The sequence below is a fragment of the Anomaloglossus baeobatrachus genome, chromosome 2, assembly GCF_048569485.1.
Source record: "Anomaloglossus baeobatrachus isolate aAnoBae1 chromosome 2, aAnoBae1.hap1, whole genome shotgun sequence".
Classification (NCBI taxonomy): domain Eukaryota; kingdom Metazoa; phylum Chordata; class Amphibia; order Anura; family Aromobatidae; genus Anomaloglossus; species Anomaloglossus baeobatrachus.
In genome coordinates, this window is record NC_134354.1 from 135,195,545 (window position 1) to 135,217,323 (window position 21,779).

The 21,779-nt window shown below is 48.4% G+C and overlaps 1 protein-coding gene across 2 annotated transcripts in view; it reads right to left on the reverse strand.

Annotated features, from left to right (window-relative positions):
- Positions 1-21,779, reverse strand: part of MKS1 (MKS transition zone complex subunit 1) — a 121,058-nt gene that overhangs the window by 43,284 nt on the left and 55,995 nt on the right. For both annotated transcript variants that reach the window (XM_075335361.1, XM_075335362.1), the window contains 2 exons: positions 4,510-4,618; positions 3,535-3,591 (listed from right to left, as the gene is read on the reverse strand). In XM_075335361.1, coding sequence (XP_075191476.1) covers positions 3,535-3,591; positions 4,510-4,618 — 166 coding nt within the window. The remainder of the gene's footprint in view (positions 1-3,534; positions 3,592-4,509; positions 4,619-21,779) is intronic.

The following is a 21,779-nucleotide window of genomic DNA, read 5'->3' on the forward strand; positions in this document are numbered from 1 at the left end:
TTGAGCCCAAGAACGAGTGTTGACAGGCCTGGAGGTGAGTATAAGTTATTATTTTAACGAGGGGCAAACATGGTGATTGAGAAGGGGTTGTCTCAGTAGTTGACAAGCCCTTTAATTGTCCAACAGCAGTAAAGTCTGATCTTCCAGATCATGGCAACCCATAAATCTCAAGGGCCAAATTTCATATCAGAACACAATATCTTGCATTTTTTACTAAATCAGGTCAGGCAGTTAATCATTAATCCAGCTATTATGGATTGGTAACTGCTAATTTAATAGAGCAGGCAGCGCTGTTTTCGTCATAAGCGTGAGATATTCCATGCTGACAATGATATATAGCACTTAGCATGCTGGGAATCCACAACCTGGTGGATTGGATCCTGATGACAGTCAAGTCCTTTAATGACCTTAAAGGAGAGAATTTTCTTTTTTTGTACAATTAGTCATATTTATAGAGGTGTTTAGTGTATGGCTGCCACACAGAGGGGATATGTCCCGTTAAATCTGTCCTACCGCAGGTAGGTTAACCAGGGAGAGGCTCAAGCTGCAGCCAGTTGTCTTACTGCCAGACAAAGGACAAGGAGAAGAAAACTGGTGTACATAGCTGACCTACAAAACATTTTTTTAACCCCTTCACGACCATTGACGGATATATCTGTCATGGAGCGTGTGACGTTAAGCCCCGCCCCCTGCCGCGGGCAGGATACGGCGATCCGCGCACATATTAGCTGTTTTTAACAGCTGAAATGTGTGCCTGCATGTTCCGAGTGGAATCGCATTTCACCCGGAACATTTAACCCCTTACATCTCGCTGCCAAAGTCTGGCAGTGAGATGTATATGCGTGCGGCCATGATTTTCACTTACTGCCGCCCCCACCGGAAGTCACGTGCGTGATCACGTGACTTTCGGTGGTTGCCATGGTAGCACAGGGTCATGTGATGACGCCTGTAGCTAACATGAGTCAAACATGCGCCACTTTTATTGGACAAACTTATGATTTCTTTTAACCCCTTAGATACAAGTAAACCTATACTTGTTTGGTGTCTACAAACTCGCACCACCCTCAGGCATCACACCCACACATCAGTTTTACCATATAGTGAACACGGTGAATAAAATATCCCAAAAACTATTGTGCGATCACACTTTTTTTTGCAGTTTTTCCACACTTGGAATTTTTTTGCTGTTTTCCAGTACACCATATGGTAAAACGTATGGTTTCATTTAAAAGTACAACTCGTCCCGCAAAAAACAAGCCCTTATATGGCAAGATTGACGGAAAAATAAAAAAGTTACGGCTCTCGGAAGAAGGGGAGCAAAAAACAAAAAACGCAAAAACGGAAACCGCTCTGGGGCTGAAGGGGTTAATATATTTTCAGTTTGAATTGCAATATGAGACAACATAACATCAAAGTAAAATATGGGATTAAGAAAGGGAGAGCACTGTGGTCCGGGAGTTTAAATATCTGGGAGTAATTGTCAGCCCAATCCCGAAGGATTTCCAGGCCCTAAATCTGGAACCCCTGTTACAGCGATTCAGAGCAAAAGTGCATACCTGGTGCAGTTTGCCGCTATCAAATGTTGGCAGATCCAATTTAATTAAAATGGTAATGATGCCACAATTACTATATCTTATACATAATTCTCCAGTGTGGATATGTAGGGAATTTTTTGTAAAAATTAATACAATATTCCGGGAACTTATTTGGAAGAAAAAGCAAGCTAGGATTCGACTGGAAGTGCTACAGCGGGGAAAGGAGGAGGGAGGACTGGCGGTACCAAACCCATATATATACTATATAGCCTCCCAGATGCAACATCTGAGGGGTTGGGGCAAAGAAGGAGGGTATGATACCAGTGGTGATATAGTGAGAGAGGGATCAGTATGGAAGTACCCAGGTTGCCGGTTGGATGTGGGACAAAGACAGATAAATGGGGCACGATATCCCACACTGGCTATGATATTCCGGGTGTGGGACAGGGGTAAGTCTCTTTTGGGGATAAGCGGACCTACAGAGCTCTGGCCACTGTGGCAGAACCCCGACTTGCCAGAAATTAAAAAATTAGTAGGGTTCAGAGGATGGGAGGATAAAGGGATCCATTTAGTGTCACAAGTACTACAAAATAATACTCTTAAAAGCTTTGAACAACTGAGAACGGAGTTTCACCTTCCGCATGTCTTCTTTTATCAGTATTTGCAGCTGAGACACGCACTGGAAAGACAGGGGAGGACCAACCCGGTAACAGTGACACATAATCAAACATTACATAGGCTGCTTACATCTGAGTCCTCTAAGGGTCTTATTTCGGAACTATATAAAAAATTACTACCTGCCCATCTGGAAACACATCCATTGCTTGTTAAAAGCAAATGGGAACGAGACGTCGGTCCCCTGACGGAAGGCCAGTGGTCTGATATATTGGAACAAGTTCCTAAACTGGCGGTATCGGAGTGCCAAAAGCTGTGTCAAATATATCTCATCCACAGGGTATATAAAACTCCCAGTCTACTATTTAAGATGGGACTCAGACCAAACACACAGTGTGTTAGGTGTGGACAGGATGATGCCCATTTGATGCATGTTATGTGGGAGTGTGGACACATTGGTGATTTCTGGAACCAAACCCTGGGACTTATAGGTCAAATATATCATATCACAATACCACCGTCGCCCCGCCTGTGCCTGTTGAGTCTATGGGAAGGAGAAGTGGATCCGGATTCTCCAACAGCCCTGGGAATAGCACGTATCTTGTACCAAGCAAGAAAGCTACTTGCATATCACTGGTTAGACCCTCTACCACCAACATTACCAGAGCTCAAAAACAAATTAAATAACGTCATAAGATTGGAAAGGGGAGTTTATTTAAAAAGAAAAACATTGAAAAAGTTTTACAACATTTGGCGGCCATGGATGGAGTTGCCAGGCCTACCCTCTAGTGCACTGGTTCGGGATGCAATGCTGGACCGGTTACTGTTGTGCCTGCAGTGATGGCATGTGTGAGGAAGGGAATTAAAACTAGTTTTTTCTGTGACGAAGTGGACTTTGAATGAAGAGGTGAGAGAGGACTGGAATGGTTTCATGGATGACTGCACGGAGAGAGAGGGGCGGGAGAGTATAGCAATATGATGTGGAGCGACACGGCTGATGGAGGAGGTGTTCCTGTTAGTCTGAGGCATTATTGCATAATTTAAGTTTTGTTTATTTGTAGAGCCACGAGGTTTGTAGGCTCAAGTTATATAATATAATTATGATTTGAGAACTCTATTATTATATTTACATATATGCAGAGAAAGAACCTGATTTATAAATCACATGTGTTTATCTGTTTATTGCTATCAGTTATATGAAAAGTGAAATACTCTCTGTATTGATCCCTAATGATTTAATAAAAAAAGATCTGATTTAAAAAAAAGAAAGGGAGAGCAGACATTTTTCTTTATTTTTGTGCCTTTTCTTCGTTTATTTTTATTCACAAGGAATATACTTTGAATAGCTGTAACATGTAAAGGTGACACACACTGGACAGCTTACCATCTCAAAGTCTGAGCCCACCAAGTTGTTTAGGTATTCTTTATGCCGACCATACAACTGTAAAATAAATCACACATTAGGAAACTGTCCACATAAGGAAACCCAGAGTATTTCTAAACCGAGAGCGTTCTGAAATGAAAACTATGTCCTGAACATTGCATGTTTCTTTTTTCCACCATGATTAACTCTACAAATAAATTGAAATGAATGGATACAATTTGCTGAAATTCTGTATACCACCAGGATCGTTCCGTTCATATCAATATTACAAGCAACTGCTAAACCAAGAAAAACTTTGGCCTCATTATAAACCTAAAACTGTCCTAATACGCATAGCAACCAATCAGAGTTCAGATTTATTTTCCTAATCTTGCCAATATTTCTGTTACTTCCTAAGCTACCGTATATATGTGTCATAGATGATATTTACAGACATGTCCTTTAATCAGTCCTAATGTAGATAGACATGAGCATTGGTTTCCTTAAAGGGACATTTATTAGCTATTCAAAGACTTGAAAAAAAGATGTGAAACACTGTGCTATACGGGTGATAACATACAGCATAGTCATTACTACTCCAGAGTGTTGCGATTTATTACTTTCCTTTATAAACAGAATAGAGTGTAATTGTATGATCAGTAGGGATTCGGCCAGATCGCTGGAATGAGGGTCGCGTGCAAATGTGCCGCAGTAAATCAACGTATATTTGGATGTGTGGTCCAGGTCTTTTTTTCTACAGTTATGGTGCAGTGAGCATGGGTGACCGCCATTCCATTTGAAGTCTATGGTAGAAGGGGGTCACAATTGCACAAAACTGCTCCAAAATCCTAAAGAAGTGAATGGAAATGGTCATATATGATCACTACCGTTGCATTCCCTAGTGTTTGAGACCCCTGTTTTCAGAAGCAATCAGACACTCACCAATCATAGATTTATAATGGATAATTCGAGGATAACCCTTTAGCATGTACTCACATCTCTATAGAGAATCTCTTCCCGCTCCTGCTCTTCTTGTTGGACTGACTCGGAGACGTGCTGCAGCGTGTACCTCCAGAGCTCCCGCTTGTGACTCTCCACCTCCAGCCTTAAGACAAGTAAAGAGCTAGTGTCTCATCGTGAGATAATTAAAAATACTAGTTATGACAACTTCATATTATCCAAAAATGTCATTAAAGAAGGGAATTTTGTTTACTTACCGTAAATTCCTTTTCTTCTAGCTCTAATTGGGAGACCCAGACAATTAGTTTCATTAGGGTGTATAGCTACTGCCTCCGGAGGCCACACAAAGTATTACACTTAAAAGTGTAAGGCCCCTCCCCTTCTGCCTATACACCCCCCGTGGGATCACGGGCTCCTCAGTTTTAGTGCAAAAGCAAGAAGGAGGAAAGCCAATAAACTGGTTTAAGCAAAATCAATCCGAAGGAATATCGGAGAACTGAAACCATTCAACATGAACAACATGTGTATACAAAAAAACAGGGGCGGGTGCTGGGTCTCCCAATTAGAGCTAGAAGAAAAGGAATTTACGGTAAGTAAACAAAATTCCCTTCTTCTTTGTCGCTCTATTGGGAGACCCAGACAATTGGGATGTCCAAAAGCAATCCCTGGGTGGGTAAAATAATACCGCGTGATAGGGCCGTAAAACGGCCCTTTTCTACAGGTGGGCAATCGCCGCCTGAAGGACTTGTCTACCTAGGCTGGCGTCCGCCGAAGCATAAGTATGCACCTGATAATGCTTGGTAAAAGTGTGCAGACTCGACCAGGTAGCCGCCTGGCACACCTGCTGAGCCGTAGCCTGGTGCCGTAATGCCCAGGACGCACCCACGGCTCTGGTAGAATGGGCCTTCAGCCCTGAGGGAACCGGAAGTCCAGCAGAACGGTAGGCTTCAAGAATTGGTTCCTTGATCCACCGAGCCAGGGTGGATTTGGAAGCTTGCGACCCTTTACGCTGACCAGCGACAAGGACAAAGAGTGCATCCGAGCGGCGCAGGGGCGCCGTGCGGGAAATGTAGATTCTGAGTGCTCTCACCAGATCCAACAAATGCAAATCCTTTTCACATTGATGAACTGGATGAGGACACAAAGAAGGCAAGGAGATATCCTGATTGAGATGGAAGGGGGATACCACCTTAGGGAGAAACTCCGGAATCGGGCGCAGAACCACCTTGTCCTGGTGAATCACCAGGAAGGGAGACTTGCATGACAGCGCTGCTAGCTCGGACACTCTCCGAAGAGACGTGACCGCTACTAGAAAAGCCACTTTCTGTGAAAGGCGAGAAAGGGGAACATCCCTCATAGGCTCGAAAGGCGGCTTCTGGAGAGCAATTAGAACCCTGTTCAGATCCCAGGGCTCTAACGGCCGCTTGTAAGGAGGGACGATATGACAAACCCCTTGCAGGAACGTGCGTACCTGAGGAAGTCGTGCTAGGCGCTTCTGAAAAAATACAGATAGCGCTGAGACTTGTCCCTTGAGGGAGCCGAGCGACAAACCTTTTTCCAAACCGGATTGCAGGAAGGAAAGAAAAGTAGGCAATGCAAATGGCCAGGGAGAAACTCCCTGAGCAGAGCACCAAGATAAGAATATCTTCCACGTCCTGTGGTAGATCTTGGCGGAGGTTGGTTTTCTAGCCTGCCTCATGGTGGCAATGACCTCTTGAGATAATCCTGAATACGCTAGGATCCAGGACTCAATGGCCACACAGTCAGGTTCAGTGCCGCAGAATTCCGACGGAAAAACGGCCCTTGAGACAGCAAGTCTGGTCGGTCTGGTAGTGCCCACGGTTGGCCTACCGCGAGGTGCCACAGATCCGGGTACCACGACCTCCTTGGCCAGTCTGGAGCGACGAGAATGGCGCGGCGGCAGTCCGACCTGATCTTGCGCAGCACTCTGGGCAACAGTGCCAGAGGTGGGAACACATAAGGAAGCCGGAACTGCGACCAATCTTGAACTAAGGCGTCCGCCGCCAGAGCTCGGTGATCGTGAGACCGTGCCATGAAAACCGGGACCTTGTTGTTGTGCCGAGACGCCATTAGGTCGACGTCCGGCATCCCCCAGCGGCGACAGATCTCCTGAAACACGTCCGGGTGAAGAGACCATTCCCCTGCGTCCATACCCTGGCGACTGAGGAAGTCTGCTTCCCAGTTGTCCACGCCTGGGATGTGAACTGCGGATATGGTGGATGCCGTGTCTTCCACCCACGTCAGAATCCGCCGGACTTCCTGGAAGGCTTGCCGACTGCGTGTTCCTCCTTGGTGGTTGATGTATGCCACCGCTGTGGAGTTGTCCGACTGAATTCGGATCTGCTTGCCTTCCAGCCACTGCTGGAAGGCTTGTAGGGCAAGATACACTGCTCTGATTTCCAGAACATTGATCTGAAGGGTGGACTCTTGCTGAGTCCACGTACCTTGAGCCCTGTGATGGAGAAAAACTGCTCCCCACCCTGATAGACTTGCGTCTGTCGTGACCACCGCCCAGGATGGGGGTAGGAAGGACTTTCCCTTTGACAATGAGGTGGGAAGAAGCCACCACCGAAGGGACTCCTTGGCCGCCTGAGAAAGGGAGACGTTCCTGTCGAGGGACTTCGACTTCCCGTCCCATTGGCGGAGAATGTCCCATTGTAGTGGACGCAGATGAAACTGCGCGAAAGGGACTGCCTCCATTGCTGCTACCATCTTCCCTAGGAAGTGCATAAGGCGTCTCAAGGGGTGTGACTGGCCTTGAAGGAGAGATTGCACCCCTGTCTGTAGTGAACGCTGTTTGACCAGCGGAAGCTTCACTATCGCTGAGAGAGTATGAAACTCCATGCCAAGATATGTTAGCGATTGGGTCGGGGTTAGATTTGACTTGGAAAAGTTGATGATCCACCCGAAACTCTGGAGAGTCTCCAGCGCAACGTTCAGGCTGTGTTGGCATGCCTCTTGAGAGGGCGCCTTGACCAGCAGATCGTCTAAGTAAGGGATCACAGAGTGTCCCTGAGAGTGTAGGACTGCTACTACTGCTGCCATGACCTTGGTGAAGACCCGCGGGGCTGTCGCCAGACCGAAAGGCAGGGCTACGAACTGAAGGTGTTCGTGTCCTATAACGAAGCGTAGAAAACGCTGATGCTCTGGAGCAATCGGTACGTGGAGATAAGCATCCTTGATGTCTATTGATGCTAGGAAATCTCCTTGAGACATTGCGGCGATGACGGAGCGGAGGGATTCCATCCGGAACCGTCTGGTTTGCACGTGCTTGTTGAGAAGTTTTAGGTCCAGAACGGGGCGGAAAGACCCGTCCTTTTTTGGTACCACAAACAAATTGGAGTAAAAACCGTGACCTTGCTCCTGAAGAGGAACAGGGGTCACCACTCCTTCTGCCTTTAGAGTGCACACCGCCTGCAGAAGAGCATCGGCTCGGTCGGGAGGTGGAGAAGTTCTGAAGAATCGAGTTGGAGGACGAGAACTGAACTCTATCCTGTACCCGTGGGACAGAATGTCTCTCACCCAACGGTCTTGGACCTGTGGCAGCCAAATGTCGCCAAAGCGGGAGAGCCTGCCACCGACCGAGGATGCGGAGAGAGGAGGCCGAAAGTCATGAGGAAGCCGCCTTGGTAGCGGGTCTTCCGGCTGTCTTTTTTGGGCGTGACTGAGCCCGCCAAGAATCTGAGCTCCTCTGATCCTTTTGAGTCCTTTTGGACGAGGAGAATTGGGACCTACCCGAGCCTCGAAAGGACCGAAACCCCGACTGTCCCCTCCTCTGTTGGGGTTTGTTTTGTCTGGGCTGAGGTAAGGATGAATCCTTACCCTTGGACTGTTTAATGATTTCATCCAAACGCTCACCAAACAGTCGGTCCCCAGAAAATGGCAAACTGGTTAAGCACTTTTTGGAAGCAGAATCTGCCTTCCATTCCCTTAACCACAAGGCTCTGCGTAAAACCACGGAGTTGGCGGACGTCACTGCCGTACGGCTCGTAGAGTCCAGAACAGCATTAATCGCGTAAGACGCAAATGCAGACATTTGAGAGGTTAAGGATGCCACCTGCGGAACAGATGTACGTGTGACCGTGTCAATCTGTGCAAGACCAGCTGAAATAGCTTGGAGTGCCCATACGGCTGCGAATGCTGGAGCAAACGACGCGCCGATAGCTTCATAGATGGATTTCAACCAGAGCTCCATCTGTCTGTCAGTGGCATCTTTAAGTGCAGCCCCATCTTCCACTGCAACTATGGATCTAGCCGCAAGCCTGGAGATTGGAGGATCCACCTTGGGACACTGGGTCCAGCCTTTGACCACGTCAGGGGGGAAGGGGTAACGTGTATCCTTAAGCCGTTTGGAGAAACGCTTATCTGGATAAGCGTGGTGTTTCTGGACTGACTCTCTAAAGTCAGAGTGGTCCAGAAAAGTACTTAATTTACGCTTGGGATACCTGAAATGGAATTTCTCCTGCTGTGAAGCTGACTCCTCCACCGGAGGAGCTGGGGGAGAAATATCCAACATTCTATTGATGGACGCTATAAGATCATTCACTATGGTGTCACCATCAGGAGTATCCAAATTGAGAGCGGTCTCAGGATCAGAATCCTGATCAGCTACCTCCGCCTCATCATACAGAGAGTCCTCCTGCTGGGACCCTGACCAGTGTGATGAAGTCGAGGGCCGCTCATAGCGAGCTCGCTTAGGCTGTCTGGGACTGTCGTCCGTGTCAGAGCCGTCACCCTGGGATGCATGGGACACCCCCGGAGCCCGGAGCTGTTCCAACTGAGGGGGACCAGGGAGCAGTGATTCAACCGTGCCCATGGTCTGAGTTACTGGTCTAGACTGCAAAGTTTCTAGAATTTTAGTCATAGTCACAGACAATCTATCAGCAAAAACTGCAAACTCTGTCCCCGTCACCTGGACAGTATTCACAGGTGGTTCTCCCTGGGTCACCTCTAGCAGAGGCCCCGGCCGAGCAAGTGCCACAGGGGCCGAGCACTGCACACAATGGGGGTCAGTGGAACCTGCCGGTAGAGTAGCCTCACATGCGGTACAAGCAGCATAGAAAGCCTGTGCCTTGGCACCCTTGCTTTTTGCGGACGACATGCTGTTGTCTCCTCTGAGCAATCTAGGAGGGTATATAGCCAAGAATCACCAGCGACCGTACAGTGCAATGTATAGCATGCAAGCATAAAAATACAATTGTACACTTCGGCACTAGTGGGGTCAGCACCAGAGGTGCCGCTTACCGCCCGCTCAAAAGCGGGTGTGTGGTCGCCAGAATCCCGTGCCTGGGTCTCCCAGAACTTGTCTCCCCTCTCCAGCTCAAACTGCACACAGGAATGGCTGCCGGCGTTCTGTGAAGAGGGGCGGACCGTGGGCGTGCCTCAGACAAAGAGCGGGAAACTAGCGTCCCACTGTGCTCAGTGTGAGGGCTGGAGTATGTAAAGTAGACTCCAGCCCTCGGCGCTGACGTTCTGTACAGCGTCCCGCCCCTTCCCTGACTGGCAGGCCTGGGGGCGGGAACGAAACGAAACTAGGCCGCAAAAGCCGGGGACTCTAGTAATAAGCGCGGCCGTCAAATATGCACGGCCAGCGCGGAAGTCCCCGGCGCACCACAAGTCCCAGCCGCGCCGCAGTGTAAAACTGACAGCAGCGGCCGGCGCGGCAGTTTCCAATACATTAACTCCCTCAGCAAGCTGTAGTTAGTGTGGCACAAGCGCGCAGCGCTGTTGTCCCCGGCGCACTAACACACTCAGCCATGCTGCAGTGTGTCTGCGCGCGGTCTGTACGGGGACACAGAGTACCTTGACGTAGCAGGGCCCTGTCCCTGACGATACTCAGCTCCATATCCAGCAGATTCCCCAGGGGCTGTGGATGGAGCGCGGTCTCAGTGCCTGGAGACCGGTAAAATCCCACTTCACCCAGAGCCCTAAGGGGGATGGGGAAGGATGCAGCATGTGGGCTCCAGCCTCCGTACCCGCAATGGGCACCTCAACCTTAACAAACACCGCCGACAAAAGTGGGGTGAGAAGGGAGCATGCTGGGGACCCTAGTATGGGTCCTCTTTTCTTCCATCCGACATAGTCAGCAGCTGCTGCTGACTAAACAGTGGAGCTATGCGTGGATGTCTGACCTCCTTCGCACAAAGCTTCAAAACTGAGGAGCCCGTGATCCCACGGGGGGTGTATAGGCAGAAGGGGAGGGGCCTTACACTTTTAAGTGTAATACTTTGTGTGGCCTCCGGAGGCAGTAGCTATACACCCTAATGAAAACTAATTGTCTGGGTCTCCCAATAGAGCGACAAAGAAAATATAAATAGCTCTTCATTAGAAAACATGGCTCCCAGCGCGAGGTATTTACACAAGCAGCAAACGTGGAGATCCTTTAGGCTACTTTCACACATCCGGTTTGAGCCCTGCGGCTCAATCCGGCTGTGAAAACTATGCAACGGATGCGGCGAAAACACCGCATCCTTTGCATAAGTTTTTACATGCGGCCCGTCCGTTTTTTTCCGGTTGCGGCATGCTACTGAGCATGCGCAGTGGAAAAAACCGCATGCGGCGACCGGATGCGTTTTTTTCCGCATCGCGCCGCATCCGGCCTCCATAGATATGCATTGAAAAATGCGCCGCAGCGGCCGGATGCGGCGCGATGCGGTGTTTTTTGCCGGAGCAAAAAACGTTGCAGGGAACGTTCGATCCGGCCGCGGCATCGGCTAAATCTGCCGCATGCGGCCAAAACCGGACCGAACGCAAGCCCCTGCGGCACAATACGGCACTAATGTAACTCTATGCAAAAAAAAACGCAACCGGCGTTACAAAAGCCGGTTGCGGTTTTTCTGCAGAACGCCGTATTGTGCCGCAGAGCAAAAATCCGGATGTGTGAAAGTAGCCTAACAGAGGCCCAAGAAGTCTTACAAATTGATACAATATTAGAACAAGTACTTATTTGAGTCCACAAAATAAAGGGGTTCTACAGTGGGTATAAAAAGTATTCAGACCCCTTTCAATTTTTCACTCTGTTTCATTGCAGCCATTTGGTAAATTCAAAAAAGTTATTTTTTTTTCTCATTAATGTACACTCTGCACCCCATCTTAACAGAAATGTAGACATTTTTACAAATGTATTAAACAAAAAAACTGAAATATCACATGGTCATATGTATTCAGACCCTTTCCTCAGACACTCATAGTTAAGTCACATGCTGTCCATTTCCTTGTGATCCTCCTTGAGATGGTTCTACTCTTTCATTGGAGTCTGGCTGTGTTTAAACTGATAGGACTTGATTTGGAAAGACACATACCTTTCTATATAAGACCTCACAGCTCACAGTGCATGTCAGACCAAATGAGAATCATGAGGTCAAAGAAACTGCCCAAGGAGCTCAGAGACAGAATTGTGGCAAGACACAGATATGGCCAAGGTTACAAAAGAATATCTGCAGAACTCAAGGTTCCTAAGAGCACAGAGGCCTCCATAATCTTTAAATGTAAGAAGTTTGGGACCACCAGAACTCTTCCTAGACCTGGCCGTCCAGCCAAACTGAGCAATCATGGGACAAGATCTTTGGTGAGAGAGGTAAAGAAGAACCCCAAGATCATTGTGGCTGAACTCCAGAGATGCAGTAGGGAGATGGGAGAAAGTTCCACAAAGTCAACTATCACTGCAGCCCTCCAACAGTCCGGCCTTTATGGTAGAGTGGCCAGACGGAAGACTCTCCTCAGAGCAAGACATATGAAAGCCCGCATAGAGTTTGCAAATAAAAAAAAAAAAAAAAAAACAACACATGGACTCTCAGAATATGAGAAATATGATTCTCTGGTCTAATGAGACAAAGACAGAACTTTTTGGTGATAATTCTAAGCAGTATGTGTGGAGAAAACCAGGCACTGCTCATCACCTGCCCAATACAATCCCAACAGTGAAACATGGTGGTGGCAGCATCATGCTATGGGGGTGTTTTTCAGCTGTAGGGACAGAACGACTGATTGCAATTGAAGGAAAGATAAATGCGGCCAAGTAAAGAGATATCGTGGAAGAAAACCTATTCCTGAGTGCTCTGGACCTCAGACTTGGCTGAAGGTTCACCTTCCAAAAAGACAACAACCCTAAACACACAGTTAAAATAACAAAAGGAGTGACTTCAGAACAACTCTGTGGGCATTATTTACTGGCCCAGCCAGAGCCCTGACCTAAACCCAATTGAGCATCTCTGGAGAGACCTGAAAATGGTTGTCCACCAACGTTCACCATTCAACCTGACGGAACTGGAGAGAATCTGCAAGGAAGAATGGCAGAGGATCCCCAAATCCAGGTGTGAAAACACCACGGTTACTTAACGGTAGCCGGTTTTTCCACAACCCATGACAGCACCACGTGAAAGAGAGGGATCCGCCCAGCGAGGACAGGAAACCATTCTGAATAAAAGGGCGGTACCTCTTCCCTTCGTCAGTTGATTACCGAGAATGAGAGGACCTCCAACAATCGTTAGAACTTACTCCGTCACCACTAAACACACACAAGCACACCCAGAAGTGTACACCAAGGATGAGAAAGGGAGGGATTATATGGGTGCTGTCATGGGTTCTGGAAAAACCGGTGTGAGATTCATGTGGGATTAGTGGATGAGTGCAGGTATATCTCACCCCGGTATCGGTCCTATGTGACTTAGCCTGGTCAGGATCACCTGGCTACTAATGGATTAATGGGAGGTGAAGGACTGATGTAAAAGGAGTCTGGGAAGTTGGGGGAGGCTCTCCAGCTGGGAACACAGAAAGCCTGTCTGTAGGGGACACTTGTGAGTGGGAGCAGTGTTTGATGTCTGTATGGTTTAGCTGGAAGGGAGAAGCCCTCCAGTTTGTAGTTAGGATATCACCCTGTATAGTTAGCGCCGGACAGGCAAGGATTTATTTTGTTGGTGTTTTTCTTTTGTTTATGCTTCACTGCAATAAACCTGACCAAGCGTCAGTTACAGCTCGAATTCGGCTGTCTGCTTGAGGTGAATACGTGCCCTTTGAACCCAGCAAAGGCGATCTCCGAGCGTGTTATCACACCGGCTACCGGTAAGTAACCGTGGTGTTTTCCCCTCACCCATGACAGCACCAAGTGAGAGATTTCCAGAGAAACCTATTTAGGGAGGGACCACCGCCTCAAGCACCTGTCTACCAAACAAAAGAGCAGCCGAGGAGGATAGGTCCAACCGATAGTGCCGGAAAAAAGTAGACTGTGAGGACCAGGTAGCGGTCCTACAAATTTGTTCAATAGATACCTGCGCACGTTCAGCCCAGTAGGTAGACACCGCTCTGGTGGAATGGGCCTGAATGGGCGCTCCACTAGAGGAGTAGGCTAAAGCAATGGCCTCCCTAATCCACCTAGCAATAGTACTCTTTGACACCCGCTGACCCTTTGTACTACCCTGAAAGGAGATGAATAATGACTAAGTCTTCCTCACTGCCCACGTCACTGAAAGATAGCGCAGGAGGGCCCTGCGCACATCCAGGGTGTGAAATCTACGTTCCCCTTCACTAGTGAGACGACTGCAGAACGAGGGCAGGACTATCTCTTGCGTTTCTATGAAAATGAGATGCGACTTTCGGGAGATACGCTGGGTCTGGCCGCAAGATGACTCTATCCTCAAGGACCTGAATGTAAGGCTGCACAACGGATAGGGCCTGTAAATCACTGATCCTCCGCGCTGAGGTTAACGTGACTAGCAATATGGTTTTCAGGGTAAGCAACTTCAGGGAAAGCTCTGTCAAGGGCTCAAAGGGGGGTCCCGAGAGGGCATCCAAGACCAAGTTCAGGTCCCAGGGAGGAACCCTTGGTATAACCACTGGTTTAGACCTACCACTAGCCATAATAAATCGCTTACCCACTTGTTGGCCGCCAGGTTACAATTGTACAGGGCCCCCAAGGCAGAGACCTGAACCTTGAGAGTGTTCACAGCTAACCCCAGATCAAACCCCTTTTGCAGGAATTCCAAAATGCACTCAATAGGAGCTTCCGGACCCAGGGGACAATCAGAACTGCAGGAATTTTTGCCACACTCTCCCGTATATTCTGGTGGTAAAAGGTTTTCGGCTTTTCAACAACGTAGAAATAAAGTCAGGGGAAAAACCTTTGCTCCTCAATAGTGACCTTTCAAATTCCAAGCTGTCAAATGGAATCCTTTCACTTGTGCGTGGAATACTGGTCCCTGTACTAGTAGAAGAATTGGATCCAGCAGCACGTCCAAGATAAATGATAAAATGTAACTATTTCAAAAGACTAAAAACATGTTGGATGGACATCCAGTGGTGATTAAAAAACGTCTTACGCGTTTCTGGCCTAGTGGCCCTAAATCTTAGACATATTACAACCAAATAGAACACAATATATACAAGAGTACCCAGCTACTCCTTCAAACAGAAAAAAAAAAAAAAACACAGCATTTCCGATTTAAACGTGCCCAGGTTGAATCAATCAGGCTGTTGAAAAAAATCACAGCATGGGAAAATCCAATTCATGGTTCCCATGCTGGCAAATTAACCCTTCCATTGATTGTGTCGGGTCCATGGATCATATTATATAAGCTTTTAAATAATTCCAGTTGTTGTATTTAATTTTCAATTGTTTAATATTTTTTTTCTATATTCTGCTTTATTTAATTTTTTTCTGTTATCTTTTCTATAACACCAAATAAATAAATAATTATAATTGTTAAAGAATAATAATAATCCACGGATATCAACAACTGAATTGACTACAACCCGTTATGACAATCATGTTTTAACAGACAACATTTTAAAATATTATTGGTTTGTTACCAGCTAGACGATCTATAACAAAAAAAAAACAAAAAAAACAAAAAAACAAACCAAAACATAGATCGTAATCGAAATAAAACAAAATATAGAAAAAAATATTAACAAACAATTGAAAATTAAATACAACAACTGGAATTATTTACAAGCTTATATAATATGATCCATGGACCCGACACAATCAATGGAAGGGTTAATTTGCCAGCATGGGAACCATGAATTGGATTTTCCCATGCTGTGATCTTTTCAACAGCCTGATTGATTCAACCTGGGCACGTTTAAATCGGAAATGCTGTGTTTTTTTTTGTTTTTTTTCTGTTTGAAGGAGTAGCTGGGTACTCTTGTATATATTGTGTTATATTTAGCTGTAATATGTCTAAGATTAAGGGCCACTAGGCCAGAAACGCGTAAGACGTTTTTTTAATCACCCCTGGATGTCCATCCAACATGTTTTTAGTCTTTTGAAATAAAGTTACATTTTAGGCTATGTGCGCACGTGTGCGTAATTCATGCAGTTACGCTGCGCTTTGTAACGCAGCGTAACTGCATGCGTCCTGCGTCCCCTGCATAATCTATGGAGATTGTGCAGGGGCCGTGCGCACGTGGCATCTTAGAGCGCAGCGCTTCGGCTGCTGCCCGAAGCGCTGCGTTCAAGAAGTGACATGTCACTTCTTCCGTGCGCTTTGCTGGCAGCTCCTGCTCTGTCTATGGCAGGAGCTGCAGGCAGAGCGCATGGAATCGGCTTTTTTTTTTCTACGGACATTTTCTGCAGCGATTTGAAGCGCACGTGTGCTCTTCAGATCGCTGCAGAAATTTCTGCAGGGCTAGTACGCAACGTGCGCACATAGCCTTATCATTTATCTTGGACGTGCTGCTGGATCCAATTCTTCTACCGGTTACTGCTTTCTCCTGCACCTGGAGCCCACCTCCTTGCACCGTCCTGAATAGAGGATCATTAATCGGGTGAGCTGGAAAAAATTTTCTTTTCGTATTGGTCCCTGTACTAAACAGGTCCGGAACCTCCGGCAGAACCCAGGGATCCGTGACAGACATCGCCCTCAGGAGAGAAAACCATGGCCTTTTGGGCCAGAAGGGGGCGATAAGAAGTACCCTCGCCCGGTCCTCCCTGATTTTTTGCAGAACGGTCGGCAGCATGATAATTGGAGGAAACGCGTAAGCTAGTCTGAAGGTCCATGGAACTTGTAGCGCGTCTACGGCGAAGGGCTGGTCCGATGGGCTTAGCGAACAGAACTGCACTACCTGCCTGTTCAGTCTGGTGGCAATGAGGTCTATCTGTGGCATGTCCCAGAGAGTCACTATCTGTCAAAAGACCCGAGGATTCAAGGACCATTCCCCTTACCGCAGGTGATGGCGGCTGAGGTAATATGCCATGACATTGAGACGACCCTTGATGTGGAGAGCTGAGAGGGAGAGAAGATGTTGCTCCGCCCAGAGAAACAGTCTGTAAGACACCTGCATGAGGGATGGGGATCTCGTGCCCCCCTGGTGGTTGACATAGGAGACTGTGGACTGGTTGTCTGACATGACCAGAACATGCCGTCCTTGAAGGTGAGGGAGAAAGGCGTGTAGGGCACGCTCCGCTGCCCACAGTTCCCGGAGATTCGAGGGGTGTGCTGCTTCCCATGGTGACCACCATCCCTGAAAAATGTGCTCGAGAAGGTGAGCTCCCCAGCAGGACTGGCTGGCATTGGTAGTGACCACCCTCCGGTCCCGAGGTAGCCAGGGAACACCTACAGACAAGTTGTCCATGGACGTCCAAAAGAGGAGAGCGCTTCTGACCGCCCAGGATAGGGTGACGACCCCTTCCAAACAATCGTTTAATGTTTTCTGGGCATACAGAACCTGCCATTGGAGAGCCCTGGAGTGGACCCGACTCCACGGAACTGCCGGGAAGCAAGATGTCAGAGTACCCAGCAAGGACATAGCCTGCCTCAGAGACATCCTGGGATGGTGGATCGCCCGCAGGGCCAAGCCTGAAACCCTCTGAATCTTTTCTGCTGGCAAAAGGCACTGCTGACACACAGAGTTGAGAGTGAGACCGAGGAATGATTGAATCGTAACTGGGTCAAGCCGGGACTTTTCGTATTTCACCAGCCAACCCAGGTTTTGCAGATTCATTTGAAGGTACCGGAGATGTGCCGCACATTGCTGTTTGGAGTTCCCAATCACCAGGAAGTCGTCCAGGTAAGGAACCAGCAGAACATTCCGTATCCGTAAATGAGCCGACATCTCCGACACTATTTTCGTAAAAATCCTGGGGGCGACAGACAGCCCGAAGGGGAGGGCTCGGAACTGAAAATGACCGATTTGGTTGTTGATGGAAACAGCCACTCGTAGAAACTGTTGAAAGTGTGGATGTATAGGGACATGGTAATAGGCATCTTTCAAGTCTATTACCGCCATATAATAGTCCCGAAACAGCAGCTTTATTGCCGACTGAACAGACTGCATCTTGAACGGGAAATACTGAAAAGAAGGGAATTTTGTTTACTTACCGTAAATTCCTTTTCTTCTAGCTCCAATTGGGAGACCCAGACAATTGGGTGTATAGCTATTGCCTCTGGAGGCCACACAAAATATTACACTTAAAAGTGTAAGGCCCCTCCCCTTCTGGCTATACACCCCCAGTGGGATCACTGGCTCACCAGTTTTAGTGCCAAAGCAAGAAGGAGGAAAGCCAATAACTGGTTTAAAGACCAATTCAATCCGAGGAAACATCGGAGAACTGAACCATACCACATGAACAACATGTGTACCCGAAAAAACAGAAAAAACCCAGAGAAAACAGGGCGGGTGCTGGGTCTCCCAATTGGAGCTAGAAGAAAAGGAATTTACGGTAAGTAAACAAAATTCCCTTCTTCTTTTTCGCTCCTAATTGGGAGACCCAGACAATTGGGACGTCCAAAAGCAGTCCCTGGGTGGGTAAAAGAATACCTCGTGATAGGGCCGTCAAACAGCCCTTTCCTACAGGTGGGCAATTGCCGCCTGAAGGACTTATCTACCTAGGCTGGCGTCTGCCGAAGCGTAGGTATGCACCTGAAAATGCTTGGTAAAAGTATGCAGACCCAATCAGGTAGGTGCCTGACACACCTGCTGAGCCGTAGCCTGGTGCCGTAATGTCCAGGATGCACCCACGGCTCTGGTAGAATGGGCCTTCGGCCTTGAGAGAACCAGAAGCCCAGTAGAACTGTAGGTTTCAAGAATTGGTTCCTCGATCCCCCGAGCAAGGGTGGATTTGGAAGCTTGCGACTGTTTACGCCGACCAGCGACAAGGACAAAGAGTGCATCCGGGTGGCGCAGGAGCGCCATGCGGGAAGTAGAACCTGAGTGCTCTCACCAGAACCAACAGATGCAAATCTTTCTGAAATTGATGGACTGGACGAGGACACCAAGAAGGTGAGGTGATATCCTGATTGATATGAAAGTGGGATACCACCTTAGGGAGAAATTCCGGAACCGGACGCAGAACTACCCTGTCCTGGTGAAGGACCAGGAAGGGAGTTTGTATGAGAGCGTTGCTAGCTCGGAAACTCTCCTAAGAGACGAGACCGTTACTAGAAGGCCACTTCCCGTGAAAAGCGGGAAGGGAGACATCCTTCAAAGGCTCGAAAGGCGGCATCTGGAGAGCAATTAGAACCTTGTTCAGATCTCAGGGCTCTAACGGCCGCTTGTACGGAGTGCTGAGAAGACAAACTCCCCGTAGGAACGTGCGTACCTGAGGAAGTTGTCGTTTCTGAAAAAATACAGATAGCGCTGAGACTTGTCCCTAAAGGGAACTGAGCGACAACCCATTTTCCTACCTAGATTGCAGGAAGGAAGGAAACATAGACGATGCAACCGGCCAGGGAGAAACACCCTGCGCCGAGCACCGAGATAAGAATATCTTCCACGTCCTGTGTTCAATCTTGGCGGACGTTGGTATGCTAGCCTGTCTCATGGTGGCAACCACGTCCTGAGGTAATCCTGACGACACTAGGTTCCAGGACTCATACCACAACATCCTCGGCCAATTTGTAGCGACGAGGATGGCGCGGCCGCAGTCGGTCTTGATCTAGCGCAGTACTCTGGGCAACAATGCCAGAGGTGGCACCTAAGGTAGCTGGAACTGCGACCAATGCTGAACTAAGGCGTTTGCCGCCAGAGCTCGATGATTGTGAAACCGTGCCATGAAGCTGGCACATTGTTGTTGTGCCGTGACGCCATTAGATCGACGTCCGGCCTCTGTCAGCGGCGCCAGATCTCCTGAAACCCGTCCGGGTGAGGAGACCATACTCTTTCGGCCACACCTCAGCGACTTAGGAAGTCAGCTTCCTAGTTTCCACACTTGGGATGTGAATTGTGGATATGGTGGATGCCGTGTCTTCCACCCACATCAGAACCTGCCGGACTTCCTGGAAGGCTTGCCGGTTGCGCGTTCTTCCTTGGTGGTTGATGTATGCCACCGCTGTGGAGCTGTCCGACTGAAGTCGGATATGCTTGCTTTCCAGCCGCTGTTGGAAGGTTTGTAGGGCAAGATACACTGCTCTGTGTTCAAGAACATTGATCCGAAGGGTGGACTCTTGCTGAGTCCACGTACCCTGAGCGCTGTAGTGGAGAAAAACTGCTCCCCACCCTGATAGACTCGCGTCTGTCGTAACTATCGCCCAGGATGGGGATAGGAAGGACCTTCTTTTTGACCAAGAGGTGGGAAGAAGCCACCACCGTAGAGATTCCTTGGCCGCCTGAGAAAGAACGACGACTCTGTTGAGGGACGTCGACTCCTCGTCCCATTGGCGGAGAATGTCCTATTGTAGTGGACGCAGTAAAACTGCGCGAAAGGAACTGCCTCCATTGCTACCATCTTACGTAGGAAGTGCATGAGGCGTCTCAATGTGTGCGACTGGTTCTTAAAGAAGAGCTTGCAGCCCGTAGTGAATGCTGTTTGTCTAGCGGAAGCTTCACTATCGCTGAGAGAGTAAGAAACTCTATGCCTAGATATGTTATCGATAGGGTCGGGGTCGGATCTGACTTTAAAAAGTTGATGATCCACCCAAAACTCTAGAGAGTCTCCAGCGCAACGTTCGGGCAGTGTTGGCATGTTTCCTAAGAGAGTGCCTTGACAAGTAGATCGTCTAAATACGGGATCACAGAGTGACCCTGAGAGTGCAGGACTGTGACTACTGCTGCCCTGACCTTGGCGAAGACCAGTGGGACTGTCGCTAGCCGGAAGGTAGAGCTACGAACAGAAGGTGTTCGTCTCCTATAACGAAGCGTAGAAACGCTAGTGCTCTGGATCAATCGGCACGTGTGGATAAGCATCCTTGATGCCTAATGATGCTAGGAAATATCCTTGGGACCTTGAGGCGATGACATGGCGGAGGGATTCCATCCGGAACCGCCTGGTGTCCACGAGCTTGCTGAGCATTTTTAGATCCAGAACGGGACGGAACGGCCCGTTGTTATAGGTACCGCAAAGAATTTGGGGTAAAAACCGTGACCTTGTTCCTGAAGAGGAACGGGGGTCAACACTCTTTCTGCCTATAGAGTGCCCCCTGTTTGCAGAAGAGCAGCGGCTCGGCCGGGAGGTGGAGAAATTCTGAAGAATCGAGTTGGAGGACGAGAAGTGAGCTCAATCCTGTACCCGTGAGACAGAATGTCTCACACTCAATGGTCATTGACCTATGGCAGCTAAATATCGCCAAGGCGGGAGAGCCTGCTACCGACCGAGGCCGCAAGTCATGAGGAAGCCGCCTTGGAAGCGGGTTTTCAGACTGTCGCTTTTTTGGGCGTGACTGAGCCCGCTAAGAATCTGAGCTCCTCTGATCCTTTTGAGTCCACATTGGACGAGGAAAAATGGGACCTGCCCGAGCCTCGAAAAGGCCGAAAACCCCGACTGCCTCTTGCTCTGTTGGGGTTTGTTGTGTCCGGGCTGAGGAAAGGATGAATCCTTACCCCTGGACTGTTTAATGGTTACATCCAACGGTCACCAAACAGTCGGTCAGCAGAAAAAGGCAACTGGTTAAGCAACCTTTTTTGGAAGCAGAATCTGCCTTCCATTCACTTAACGAGCAGACCAGGCTCTGCTTAAAAACACGGAGTAGCGGAGGCTACCGCCGCACGGTTCGCAGAGTCCAGGACAACCTGAATCGCGTAAGAAACAAATGCAGACATTTGAGAGGTTAAGGATGCCACCTGCGGCACAGATGTACGTGTAACCGTGTCAATCTGTGTAAGACAAGCTGAAATAGCTTGGAGTGCCAAAAGGGAGAGAATGCCGGAGCCAACGGTGCGCCGACAGCCTCATAGATGGCTTTCGACCAGAGATCCATCTGTCTGTCAGTGGCATCTTTGAGTGCAGTTCCATCTCCCATTGCAACTATGGATCTAGCTACCAGCCTGGATGGAGGATGCCGCTTGGGACACTGGGTCCAGTCCTTGACCAAGTCAGGGGACAGGGATAACGTGTATCCTAAGCCGTTTGGAGA